The sequence below is a fragment of the Tasmannia lanceolata genome, unplaced genomic scaffold (assembly GCF_043159265.1).
Source record: "Tasmannia lanceolata isolate RefF3 unplaced genomic scaffold, GAP_Taslan_0.1 ptg000020l, whole genome shotgun sequence".
NCBI classification, from domain to species: Eukaryota; Viridiplantae; Streptophyta; class Magnoliopsida; order Canellales; family Winteraceae; genus Tasmannia; species Tasmannia lanceolata.
The window spans coordinates 6,260,689-6,274,945 of record NW_027518697.1 but is presented as its reverse complement, the minus strand read 5'-3'; the positions used below and the strand labels follow the sequence as shown (position 1 = coordinate 6,274,945).

The 14,257-nt window shown below is 39.5% G+C and overlaps 1 protein-coding gene across 4 annotated transcripts in view; it reads right to left on the bottom strand.

The window, feature by feature from the left end:
- Positions 1 to 251: 251 nt before the first annotated feature.
- Positions 252 to 14,257, bottom strand: part of LOC143854090 (zinc finger CCCH domain-containing protein 27-like) — a 31,263-nt gene continuing 17,257 nt past the window's right edge. Inside the window, exons 3-8 of one of the 4 annotated variants that reach the window (XR_013237365.1) lie at positions 12,014 to 12,930; positions 10,625 to 11,824; positions 9,585 to 9,935; positions 8,295 to 8,853; positions 808 to 934; positions 252 to 692 (exon numbers count right to left, since the gene is read on the bottom strand). Coding sequence is in view for 2 of the 4 variants with exons in the window: in XM_077363845.1 (XP_077219960.1) it covers positions 8,326 to 8,853; positions 9,585 to 9,935; positions 10,625 to 11,824; positions 12,014 to 12,930 (2,996 nt within the window). In the remaining 2 variants the exon portion in view is untranslated. The remainder of the gene's footprint in view (positions 693 to 807; positions 935 to 8,294; positions 8,854 to 9,584; positions 9,936 to 10,624; positions 11,825 to 12,013; positions 12,931 to 14,257) is intronic. The other 3 variants (XR_013237364.1, XM_077363845.1, XM_077363846.1) reach the window with 3 other exon arrangements.

The window sequence follows — 14,257 nt, the reverse complement described above, 5'->3', positions numbered from 1 at the left end:
ACCTGAAAAGAAACAGATTTCCAAAAGTTTGTGGTAAACTAACCTCAGATGCCTTGAAATCAAGAGTGTGGATACCATCAACCAGACGGCAGTTCACACCATGTTTCCCAAACAAGAAGTGGACCTGCAATTCAACTGAAAGAGACGAAAGCTCAAAGTTCGCTAAGTTTTTATATATGAGTCGAGAACATAGAACCAGCAATTTAACTGAGAGAAGAAAGAACTAAGTTCACAATGTGCAGTCCTCAGAATCAAAGGAGAAAACACCAAATAATTGAAAGTAAGAGGACCCAACAAATAGACCATTCAAATTTCAATTGGAATTACATTTGTAAACTGAAAAAAAAAAAACACAAGCAACCTGAGAGGGGTGCTGACCAGTTTGCATAACCAAGAAAGCTATATTCAAGAGAGCATCATTGTCCAACTACATGAAAGATTGGTTTTTCCTTTCAACAATTTCTTAGGAACAATGAAATATTTTATATTCTGCCCTAAAAAAGCTAGGTACAAAATCTGCAAGTCAGAGATTCCACAGCTGCAAATAACAGAGAAGGGTTATTGTTTCTGCTCAGAACATGAAATTTGCTGGAGTGTTTGGATACGGGACCTCTGTGGAAAGCACACGTTGGAATTCCTTCTAATGCCAAAGCTACATCAATTATCAGAATCTGATCCGAGTATCACGTAACCTGCACTTGTCATTTCAAAAGAAATTGTTATAGAGAGTCCAGAACAAAAATAACAGAGTAATAACAATCGGTGTGTAAGTGTAACTTAGTTCGAACTTATTACAGTTCCAACAACCTCTCTCTCTCTCTCTCTCCACACACACACATATATATGGGATTTGCTAGCGTCCATCGCAGAAGGCTTTGCACGGATGGTCTGTTGCATCTGACAGTAGCTAGAGAGTGAGTGAAGACAAAATCTGCTGAAAAAAGGTGATTTTTTTTTAATGAATTCGGGTATTTAAAAATGAAGGAAATCACCAGGATTCAACACCATTCAGAGGTAAATGCGCACTAAATAAGAAGCAGAAATCGAACAATCTTCAGATACAATCTAAACCATCTTCCAGTGCCCATTTCCCTTTTATCTTCAATATCATAATAAAAAAGAAACAGTTTAGCATTCATAAATGTTCTAATATCCAACATTAAGCATCCAATCAACCGATGTTCAAAATATCACTGAGAGACTTGGCTGAGTAGACTGTTTCACCAGGGATCAGAGACAAGTTAAATTTGATTTCAAAAAAAAATAAAGAATCTGAATGGTGATAAACTTCATTCAAAAGAGAAAAAAGGTACAAAAATATTAACCAAGACGGTCAGTAAACGAGAAAAACAAAAGAAAGAAGAAATGAAAATACAAAAGAGAAGAAAACGTAGAGATGAGACCCAAAAAATGGTCTCAAGGTGGGAAGTGTCGATAATAAATAGACAATCTAAGGAAACACCACTATGAGCGAGCACATCGGCTTCTATACTTGCCAACCATAGAGCATGCTGGAATGTCACACTCTGTCCTTCAATCCAAACAAGGTCCTCAAGAGCATCCACAAACTGCCGTGGATAAACCTTCTTCCCCATCCAATGAATCAAACTGAGAGTTGCCCTCAACAATGGCGGGGCCTATCAACGATCACTTTGTTGGGATGTAAATAGTTTATTAGTATGTTTTAATCCTCTGTTTAAATTAGTAATACAACAGTAAAGTACAATTAGACATACAACCTTATTCGGTGAAACCTCTTTCCCTATCCCTCTTTATTTCTTATTTCTCCATCTTTCCAGTTTTCCGCATGGTATCAAAGTTCTGATCCAGATTTGCTCTAATCTTTTAAGTGTACACAGAGGTAGACATCAAGCCTATCAAAGGGACATTTCTATGAACTGAAAAGGTCAGCACCTGATGTCATAAGGCTGTACAGGTGACATCATGATCCGTACCACACATCCATTGCTCGATTTAGGGATCTGTATGGTGTTGGATAGATCTTGCGTTGAGTTGTTTATCATGATTTTTAATTAATATTTTGGATATTTTGAGAGGTGCTCACGAGGATCTGTGACGTCCAAAATTCTAGAGCCTGACATGAACCTCTTTTATCATCATTGCCTCTATGAAACTGTGTTAAAAGAAAAATCAGAGGGAAAATGGTAATTTTTTTAGAGAAAATAACGGCTGTGATTCACCACTCAAAGAAGTGATGATGGGTCAATGAAGACTGTTAAAGTATAAAAGATAAATAACGCCTTTCTCCAACAGCTTAAGCTTTTGGAGAAGTTGGTAAGTTAACAAAGACCTCAGATGATCATCACCAATCAAGTCCCCGCTAGATTCATTTTTTTTTTTACTTTTTCCATCTTCAATTCTAGATGTGTCTCTTCTTGACTTACACCTTGCCTTGCGTAAGAGCAAAACTACCTCTCAACCAATTTCCAGTTTTGTGTCTTGTGAGTCCATTTTTTTTTCTTACAAAGCACATTTTCCATCCATTGCCTGGTGTCATGGGGCTATTTTGTCTGGAGTTGTTCGCAAGACCGATGGCCCGTGACACTAGGCTGAAATTCCTTCCAAAGTTGCATATGCCTTCTCTTGACCTAAGTGGAAAGAGGCTATGTATTAAATGCCAAAAAACATGTGGTCTTATCGAGCTATCCAAAGGGAAGCATATCGTTAGGTGAAAAAAAAAAAAATCTTTACACCTCAAAGCACATGCCTAATGGTTCGATCCATAGTTATCAGAAACTTTCTATTTGGATAGGAAGCTCACTTCAAAAGCTAAGTTCTTCCCGCTTCCCAAATTCAGGGTAAACACGCTTCCCACACGCTCCTTGTGTGTTTCCTCTTAATTAAGAATACGCCTCGTATTCAGGTGATTATTTTTTCCTAAAAGAGTGTTTTCTCCATTCGATTATGAATTTGAGCATATTTAAATAAAAGATTGTACCTACAAATTAAAAACTCATCTTAAGTTTCCAATGAAACTGATGTTGATTTTTTTTCAAAAACTTTAATATTTTTTTTTTTTGAAAGACGACAATTTTATTGATACTATGTGTTAAAGTATAAAAGATAAATAACGCCTTTCTCTAATAGCTTAAGCTTTTGGAGAAGTTGGTAAGTTAACTTGGTATCAGAGCCAAAGGTCTCGAGTTCAAACCTCCCAGATAGCAAAAATCCACATGAGATGGTCGGCCCAAAGTGGGACCACATGTGCCACGTGTTTGCCAAGTGGGCCACACGTGCGGGGGAATGTTAAAGTATAAAAGATAAATAACGCCTTTCTCTAATAGCTTAAGCTTTTGGAGAAGTTGGAAAGTTAACACTATGAAAGGTACACTGGGGACCAGGGGTCCCAACTTACATTACATAGCAACAATTCATATTTATATGGCCAGAAGCATAGTCCTAGACCAGAAAGGTTACTAAAAGAAGGATACTCTGTACCATAGCCACACATACCATAGTCAGAACTACCAGGCCACCCAAACCCATAAAATTCTAGCAATCTTCCACAAGAACACCAGACCATCCAAAAACCAAAAAGCTTTAGCACTGCCCCACCTTAACCAGACTAAACTATGCCGCACACTTCTCCAGTTCCTTCAGGATGTGCTGGATTAGGAAGTCCGGCATCTCGATGAGTAATTCCTCTGGAACCTGTTCCAAACGGCTAGGGAGTCTTCTCTCAGCAATCATTTCTTCCACTTGACGGATACCTACCACCTTATTAGCTCCCAATTTAGCCTCCTCTTAGCCCTTTCTTCGGCCAACAGAGATTTGAAGAAAGGGTATTTAAAAAGTGGCGAGTGGGTGTCTCTAACCTCGCCTAACCCAGTGAGGCTGTAAAAGGTAAGAGGGCAATTCTGAGCATCTAATTTAATGATTTTCGGCTACTTCTTTGGGCGTCGGATCCATGATCAAGGCCCTTTCTTCATCATAATTCATCGATTTTATCCTCTTGAGAATATTCTCTAAAATCATAGTCTCAGTAAATAAACGTCTCCTTCCACCGGAGAAAACAGAAGGATCACTAGAATTACTTTGATTCTCCATTCCTGAGAGCTATCTTGGTTGACCAAAACTAAAAGCACCCAGAATACCTAATGAATCCAAAGAGACTCCTTAAGCTACTCACTATTCTTCAAGTTGCAAAACTTATAATGCCAAAAGACCAATTTGTGACCTTATAGCTTTCCTTTCCTCGGTAACGAAAATAATTATTCAGTTTCGCGGTAGGATTAATGTGGCCCACCTCAAAAATCCAAACAATAAAGATGGGACAAACCAAACCAAAAGCAGGACCTACTCTAGACACAAAAGTCAAAAATACAAAAGGCTACATTTTTATCTCTCACCCCTAATGGGAAGCTATTTAGGCGCTCTAGAATAAAACTCCAGGACCCACGGACCCACGGCTACTGAGTTACCTATAGATGGGACCTATCCTACGTCATCAAATAAAATTTTAAGAGCTTCAACAATCTGCTGATTATCTTCCTTGATCCTGATTTTGGAGCCAAGATATTCCCAAAAATATTCAAAAGGAAATTTTCTTGTGATGTTGACCCCCTGGCAATGGGATTTAAGCCATCGTAAGAGCCGCCAAGGGCACGATAGTCAAAGCCCTTCTTGGCTCTTGGGTGAGGACAAAAAGTGTTGGTATTGGTGAAAAGTGCAGCCAGCGAGGCGAATTTAAATTTCTCGGGGCTCACCAACAGACCAGAGTAGTATGAAATCTTCTCTTCAGGTCCCATCACACCTTTTTCAAGGCAAACCAACGGCATATTCATAGGCATCCCAATATGAGGATTTGAATTTGAATTCCCTATGGGGCCCAACGGCTCCTCAGGCAAGGGCCTATTACTCACCGGAGACTGATTCGCCGGCGAAGAAGGACCCGATCCAAGGGTGACGGAATTAAAATTTTCCTTTGAAAGATCAACCTCAATGGTAAAGATCTCGTCCTAAATTTTGACAACACAGGAATTAGGGAAACTTTAATATTAAATCTAGATGAATAAAACATATGAAATTATAATCCCAAAACTTTTAATTCTAATCAATCCTAAAATCCTCTTTAATACTTACAATCCTCACCTACACTAAACCCTTGTCCTTAACCTACTACAACCCTATTCTTTCCATACACTTCTTGTTCACTTCCCCAATGAGGCTTATTAAATATCTCACGTTGATTTTCAATGACGCTTTCCACATATTTCCTATTTATTTCTTTAGAGCTTTTTGCTTCTACCATTTTCTCTTTTCTAAGCCCCTCACATCCTGCTTCCTCTTCCTGCATCGCTTCTGATTCTCGTATCCCAATCTGACAACTATGGTTCGATCAAAGAATGCAAAGCTAGAGTGGTATCCTGATGTAGGGTAAGTTGTAGGGATGCTCTAATACCACTTTTCTATGGCAGTGACCGCAGAAGCGTCTTCGGATTCTTCGAAAATTTGATCAATCTTTGAAGGAAGTACTTGATTCTTGATTTTTCACCACGAGCAAGGGGACGCAAGGGGTCAGATCAAGCACAGAATCATTGGATATGAGTTTTCTTGCATTCAACAAAAAATAAAAGAAAATTGAAGATTAAGGGAAAAAAGAGTAGCACTCTAATCTACAATTTCAAAATCGTAAGGAAGAACAAGGGATAATGAAAAGAGAAAAACCCTCTCTAGTTCTCTCCAAAAGGAGGTATCTTTACAAAATCAAACTCCAGCAAAAAAACCCCAAATGAGAAAGCAAGAGGCTTTATATAGGTAGTCCCTAAGACAAGGTAAAAAACCAAACATACCCCTACTTATGCTAAAATGACAAGAAAAGTATAAAAATAACCAAACTAAACCCCCCCCCCCCCCCCCCTCCCAATTTTTTTTATATCTTTTGACTCGTCAAAAGAGAAACTTAATTTGCTGGAAGCCTGGAACACTATCAGACAACACAACCAACCATTGGATATGATGCAGGAGCATCCCCTGGACACCTTACATCAGCCCATGCTTGCTCGTTTGGGAGGCTTAGTGTAGATTTTGCTTGTTTTCTTCATTGCATGTTTCAAGATCGTCTAACTGATGTCCGAGTACGTGTTCGGATTCTTCGAAACAAAAATTAGTACAAGGATTGTCATGGAAGTTGGTTTGCTCCAACTAATCCAAAAAAGTGAAGCAATGATTTCAGCTTGAGTATGTGCTCCAAGTCATACGTGTTCTCTTGCTGCAGTAAGTTCCTTTGTTCCATATTTGAAACAAGGCGATAAGAGTATTGGGGAATATTATGGAATTCTTAAAGGAATGTGAGAGGAGCTTAATGTGTATTTGCCCCTTAGGAGTGCTATCTCAGTTCAGAGACGGTAGCGTGAAGAGTTCAGAGTGGTTACATTCATCTCTGCATTACAATATGAATATGTGCTGATAAAATCTCAGATTTTGGGCAGCACAGAGATACCCTCATTGAATGGCACCTTCAAAGAGTTTCACTTGGCGGAAACCCATCGCATGCTACTCTTGGTGATAGCTCAACTCTTGCTACAGTTGGAGTTTGTGGTCGTGGTAGAGTGATGCAGGAGCATCCCCTGGTCATTTTACATCAGCCTTGTCATAGCTCGTTACAGTAGGGTCTCTTGCATTTCATTAGCTCTAGCCATGGTTTTAGGAGAACCAAAGAAACTAATGAAGAGAAAATACTTGAGTCACCTGACGCATAGTGTCTAGTACTTGTATCTAGTACCCAAGAAGCTTTGAAGGGTGTTCGAATATACAGAAACCTCAGTTGGTGAGTAAGGGCGATCATCGAGTTCTGCTAGTATTGCACTATTGGGCATTAAACAATGATAGCAATCAATAATTGTGTAGTTCTTGTGACCACAAATCTAGCGATATTAAGCATACATTGGTTGGTGATATAACTCACTGGAGTGTAAATCATGTGGGTATGAAGAACTATGCTGCGCAACATGGAAGAACCCACGAGTAGGGTCCCCTTGTGAAAGACCTTGAAAGTAGTTGGTCAGTGTTATAGGAAAGTTGGCCACGTTGCTGATTTGGATAGTACCCATGTTGAGGCCAAGCCGAGAAATACCCTTGCCGCTAATTTAGGGTAGTAGCCTTGACCACGACCGGAGCATGGGCTGTGTAAAATGTCTCAAATGAGTCTTATGGTGAAGTTTGTGGTGTGGAGGCTTCGCGGGACCTTTAGTGGCAGACATGAGATCATCATGTTGAAAGAGAAGCACATGCAATTCAGTATATTGTATACATGGGGAGTGTTGGCATCAAGATCAAGGTGCTAAATATGATGTAATCAACTCCCGCCTAGTGTGTATGGTGGACCTTCTCATCTAAGAGCTTGAGTAATTGCAAATTGGTCGAACAAACTTTTGCATTTGTTGAGAAACTTTAAAATGGATAGTCTGCCCTACATAGTTTTGGAGCATCCTCCTGCATTGGATGCCATCCTGCGTTGGATGATACGAACCCCAGATTGTTGCAAGTACGAATCATGAAGTGTTGTCCAAAGTTCCCAAGAGAAATGTCATTCCAGATCAGATATTCAGTTGAAAGACCCTAAATACTCTTTCCTAACAAGAGTTTTTAAATATATATTTTGGTCTACCTCTCCCCAAATCACTTTCCAAGGAGACACAATGCTCGAAGATTCTTTTGATCCATTTGTTCCATACTCCAAACAACTCCACAGATTGTTAATCTCTAAAAGGAATTTTTTTTTTCTCTATCAACAATGGCCCTTTTCACCATCACAAAGAAAAACACAACCAACATTTGTAAGCTCCCAAAAAATGTCAAAACAATGTTGTATCTTCTAGTACCTTCACTACTTGAATAATTATGATTTGTGGACACAGACACGGAGTGTCGGACACAACAAACCCCTAAACTTTAGAAACGTGGACACGGCTAAAATAGAAAGTATACGTAATCATGATTTGTGGATATGGATTCGTGTTTCCAGTTTCGACATGGATACGAGTTGTCTAAATGAGGTAAACACAATATTCAATAAAAAAACAGCATGTCACACTTGACACGGTACAAAAACATGTCCACACACCCACATTAAGTCATACACTTCTAGCAAAACAAGTAAAAGTGTCCAAAGGAGTGTCGACACGTGTAGACAGGCGTGTCGTGTCCGACACAGCAGGACACATGAGTCGGCAATAAATTCGAAGTGTCAGGCAAATCATAGGAATAATGTAATATTTTCTTGTATCAATTCAGCTACTTTAAGCATAATTAGAGAAAGGAAATCAGCTCACCTTACTGTGCGAAGAAAACATTCATCCCATCCTAAATGTTCATAACAGCTGCTTTAGGTGTCTGTTCCTCGCATGATGACATGGTAGGGGAACCTGATAGGCAGGCTTCTACTGGTTCCTTTGTCAAGCACTCGGAACCAACATTTACACCTTCTAAATTCTCGGATTCTCTGTTTTCAGTGGTGGCACTTGTTTGAGAGATGGCCCCGCATGTTGATGTTCCAGTATTTGATGAAGAAGACTCCACTGTCACAGTTTCGGCCAGAATTTCTGCATCTGGAGGCCCCTTGGGCGTGAGTCTTGGAGAATTTTCTCTGCCACCATGGTCAGTGGTAGTACTACTGGAGGTTGACAGCCATGCAAACTGTAAATTATGGCTTTGCCAGCATTTACCGCTTAGAAATGCCCTTTCAGCCGAACGTCGTGTTCTGAAAGTCATACGAGCAGAACAATTTTGAGATGCCTTCAGGTCTGCACTCTCACTACTGATATCCGCATCTTCGAGCTCAACTGTAGATAGATCACCGAAAGATGAAAAATGCTCTTTCAAAACAGCAACCTGGAAAGACCATGAAGACACAAGTTGAAGAATAGTATGAAAGTGGAACACATTCAATTGGCCCAACTCTAAGAGAGGAAAAGAGAATGAACTCAAAAAGGAAAACCTAAGAAATTTTTTACAAGGAAAAAACAGAACTGAGCACCAGAGTTTTTGGGAATAACTGCTACATAATTTATAAGGGGAGAAAAATGAAAGAGAATGAAAGAGAACTTACTCCAAAGCAACTATCATGGTATAAAAAAGACACCTAACATCATAACAAACGACTACTAGGTGAGGATTGCTAGACTAGGTCTAAAAACAAGCTATCTTTTTGTAGGAGAGACTCTAGATCAGTAATAATTGATATATATATATTTTTATAGGTAAGCTGGGGTTAGGCAGACCCCTACCAGTATTTTAATGAAAGAAGATGATACAATAAAAGAAACAGGACCACTCCCCAATCCTTAGAACAAGTAATAATAATAATTGATATTTAATCAACAAAAATAAACAACAGTAAACCTTCTGTGGTATAAAAAAAAATCCTGGTAATCTTGAATCTCTGAGTTATTAATGTCACGTGACGGAAATATTTAGAGTTCAACAGATATTTATCTTGCAACTGTAACATGGAGGAAATCAATTTATACATACTAAGATTTGAATACTTCTATTTCCATCAAATATATAAAGATATGCATAAATAAAAATATATAAAAAGAGAAAGAGTAGGAATGGCATACATTCGCAAAGTCAGGTGGCAAAGGCGGAAGAATTCGAAATGTTGTAGGACGATTATCCAGTTTGAACCTATTCACCGGGAAGGGACTCCCTATTGGTGGTGGCAGGCGAGTTGGCTGTTTCAAACTCCTAGGTGACTGTTGTGGCAGTGTCGAACTTGTTTTTTGACTGGGTGAAACAATTTTCTCTCCAGAGCTGTTCTTATCCAGCATCTTCTCAGTTTCAGGTCGTGGCCCCGCGGTCATAGGCGATGTGGGCCTCAGACTAGCAGCTTTGGCAACATCTGTTTCCGTCTCCACCTTGAGTCTTTTAAAAGATTGCTCTGAGGATACTTCACCTTTCACTGTAATAGCCTGCACAGAGCCCACATTTTAGATTTCCCTGCACAAAAACCTTGACTCTCATTTATCATGTTATTGATTGATTTGAAGTGTCTAAACTTTAACCAAGTAATTTTTCCAAACTGATCACATGTCCAACTTCTCGCTGGTACTTTTTGGCAATTTATTTTGCTCATAAGTATTTTTTATAGATAAATGTTAATGAATAAAGCGTATCTCATTGTTGCTGTAAATGTACCGATCAATGTTTAAAACTCATAGGGCCAATTCATTGACTCGGGTGAGTCAACTTGTTTTAGCCCTAGTCAACCCAGATTTTCCTGGATGGAGTTATTGACTGAGAACGAAGCTTTGAACATTTGGATATGATACCAATCTCTGAGATCAATACACTAGCCATTTCCAGATAGGGAAATGATATCAGCACAACCGTATTTTGATATTTGCACAAACCCAGCTGTCTTTTCTTCTTTAATTGGCTCGTGAGAGCTTTTTGGGAAATGTAATAACCTTTTGACAGCTCTGTAAATACTAAAAGACAAGATGGTTTGTGAGAATATCAAAATATGGTTGTGCTGATATCATTTCCCTTCCAGATAATAGCCATGGAAATACATGGTTTTAGATTAACCGGAAGTGAAGTACAACATTTTGACTCCCCATACGTGATAGATAAAAAAGAAATGATAAATGGGTCTTACATGTTTCTCAAGTTTATCCAGCTGGCGGCGGAAGTCATTACGTTTCTGGTCCAGCATTTCCTGCTTTATGCGGAGTTTCTCCTTCAAAAGCTCCAAACTCTCCATCTTCTTTTGCACAGGAAGAATGGCTTTGGGACCATTTTCCACTGTACCTTTTGGAGGGACAGTGGCAAGAATAGGAACATCAGATGCACCTGTGGTGCTTGCCTTGGGGGCTATGGATGGGAGATTTTCTTTTCCTCTTTCTACAGATGGCTGTGACGGAATAGAGGCAGCCATCACACCTCGGGAAGTTACAGATAAAGCATTCCCACTGCTTTCGTTTTCATCGGGTATGCTATCCCGATTAGCCCACCATAGCTTGATAAAGCGGTTTCCCATAACAGCATCCGGTGCTTTAAGAGCTGCCTCCGCCTCTTCTCTTTTAGAGAACTGGACAAAAGCTCTTTCGCTATTCAGTGGAATATAAATGTCGATAACTTCCCCAAATTTTTGGAAATGCGAAAGAAGGGCCTCCCTCTTGTTGTTTTTCAGGGGAATACCATTAACAAAGAGAGTGCGTAAAGCTTTCTGAACCCTCCCAACATTACGTGCCGAATCCGCACGAAACCTTGGGGTAGTTGGAAAATTCATAGCTTTCAGACCAGTACCACGAACATTGGTTAATAGCTCCTCCTGATCTTGCTTCTTTTCATTTCCAAGATTACCCTTGGTGCTTAAAGGAACTGTCATTTCTAATCTATTCCCGGAATTCCCAATCCGTCCCCAAACAGATGAAGTGCTATGCGAACCCACAGCAGCCCCAATGCTTTTACCTTGGAGCTCACCATCATTGCCATCACCTAACCTGGAACTGTGACTATCAGAAGGGTCGGCGTCCCATGAGGCTTCGGTGTCATTGACCTTGGACAAAGGAAGCCTTACAAGTGCACCCGATGTTTCGGGTTGGTCATTGTTCCACAAAGGCTGATCGGGATCATACAACTCAGATTCACCGGCAGCAACAGAACCGGACAACACTCCATTTAAGCCTAACCCACTATCAGCCACTCCGGGTTTGGTACTTTTACTATGTAAACCTTTGCTGTTCATCAACGGACCTGGAGCAGCAGCAACTGGAGGTAAAGGTCCGGTCCCACCTTGCATTCCCAGTAGCCGTGCACTTGGAATTGAAACTGGAAGATTGAACTGTGAAAGGCTCTGTCATTTGCAAAATCAACTATTAGTAATCGAAATAAAAAATAAAAAACTGATAATGGAAAGGTATCATAATTTGTGTTGATGCTCAAAACTAACACTAACTACTGGTATTCATTAAATCAGGGGCAGTCTTTGGTTGATGAAAGATATACCCATGATATCATCAAAGGAATTGAGAAGAAAACATACCTGGACATCATCAACAACAATTCGATTTACACCATGCTCCATAGGGCACATATCCCCTCTCAAACAAAACCCACGCTCCTCAAAGTCTCTGCAGTGTTGACGGGGCATGCCGATATTAAGAGACGGATTAATTGGTGGCCGAAGTGTTCTTTGCAAACCAAGCGAGTGAAGTGGATCCAGACCCCCATTAGGCATCCCATGAATCAACCCAAATGCACCCCAAGATGAACTTCGTGTACTTGCAGCATTAGGCAACCCCATTCCAGCAAAGAGATTAGGATGTGTAGGTCCCTGTGAAGCCATTTGTGATGCAAAATCAAAGGGGTCAACAGAACTGAATCTTGAATCATGTTGATTCCAGGGCCCACTACTCCTTCCTCTTCCTCTACCTACTGGAAAACGGCCTAGCGATGTGGACAAATCAAGACGAGGACCAGTATCACTGTGAAATGTCTGGGGCACCCTTGTACTCTGACCTACATCCACCATAGTGCGGGGAAATGCCTCAAATTTTGCACTCTCCAAAGGATTATATTGTTTTCGAATTTCACTAGATTGAGGATCACTTCCTAGGAACGACAGACCATTTTCAAAAGGTTTATCCCTCTTTCTGTTTGACCTCCTCCATACTTGCTGTGGAGCATCTTTATCAGAAGAAAGTGACTGGGTCTCCCGTCTCCGATGCTTATGGTTGCGATCATCATCGTCGTCGTCAGTGACCTCTTTCTCTTCAGGATCACTTGATGAAGATGAAAGCTTCTGTGGCTTTGGAGACAAACTTTTGTGTTCCACGGGATTTAAAGTGGCGAGAGCCAGAGATGGTTCAATATGTTTGGTTGTATCAAAACCGTCGGGAGATTCTATAATAGAACCGTCTTCTAGGGCCTGAAATAACTTTGTTATGAAGGGCTTTGTATCTACAAACACAAGCAGACGTACAAACGGTGAACGCAATGAAGAGAGAAAAGGTACAACATAGCAATGACAATTGACAACATTATCCCACCAAAATAAACACCATTCTGTAATCACATCCTCCCGGGGAAAAACTTTTGTTTACGATTACATATGAGGCAATCTCTGCCCTTAGTGTAATTTGTAATTATTTTTACTGTTTCATTGATTAATATTAGGTTACCTGTCAAAATTATTTGTTATTTTTATTAAAAAGAAAAAGGTAAAGGAAAAAGGTGTGCTAGAGTTTTCACGTGATGATTTGATTATATTCAAGTCCATGATATCATGATAGAGAAGATAATTAAACTATGCGATACAACAAGAAAATGAGCTTAATGGCCTAGTGTACCCAACATGGAAAAAGAGAAGCTAAGGTGTCTAATTTACTCAAAGAATAATACCAGAAACAAATGAGATATTGAAAAAGAACATGGGCTTCAAAGAGTTGCATAACTTGAAGCATATTTTATTGAAATCAACTTTTGGCATTTCATATTATTCCTTTGTTTTCAAGGAAATATAAAAAAGATAGCATTTAAATAATCAGTTCAATTAATTCCATTAAAATAAGATATCGTTGGCATTTAGCAGGTAGTGATACACTGATACCTTCTTTAATACTGAATTAATGGATTTTTGTTGATCAAGGTAATAAAGCAAAAAAAGAATATCTTTAGTTAAAATAAAATCTCTTTAGCAATTAGCAGGTAGTGACACCTTCTTAATATTGAAGTAATGGATTTTTTCGGTCAAGGTAATAGAGTACAAAGAGAATACATAAAGTACAAGAAAAGTTTAATAATGGAGTTACCGGAGGAGAAAGGAATACCCCAAAAATTGCTATTAAAAAAAAGGAATACCCCAAAAAGTAAGAGATTTCAGTTACACGTTAATTAGCTCAAAGCAGGTGCAATGCAAGAGCAAATTCATGAGCAAGAGCCAGAAGTAACAATTCTTAATAAATAGAAAACAGTGGGTGCACAAAAGCAACTATTTGTAATAACATTAAAAAATTCTTCCGGACGAGTTGGGTAAAACGAGATGGCTTTTTTCTGGCCCCATTGGGTTTTGGATTCTAATGAGGCAGAGTTGAGGATGCTTCTCCAGGGTATTAGGATATCAGACCCGTCCATCCTTAGAAGCCTAATCGTGGAGAGTGATTTGTTGAATGTAATCAGGTGGATGGATGGTAGCCACCCTTTTCCATGGAGATTGGCAAATATGATTGATGAGATTCATGATAGAGTGGCGGGCTTCCAAGTGATCTTTCAGCATGTTAAGAGATCG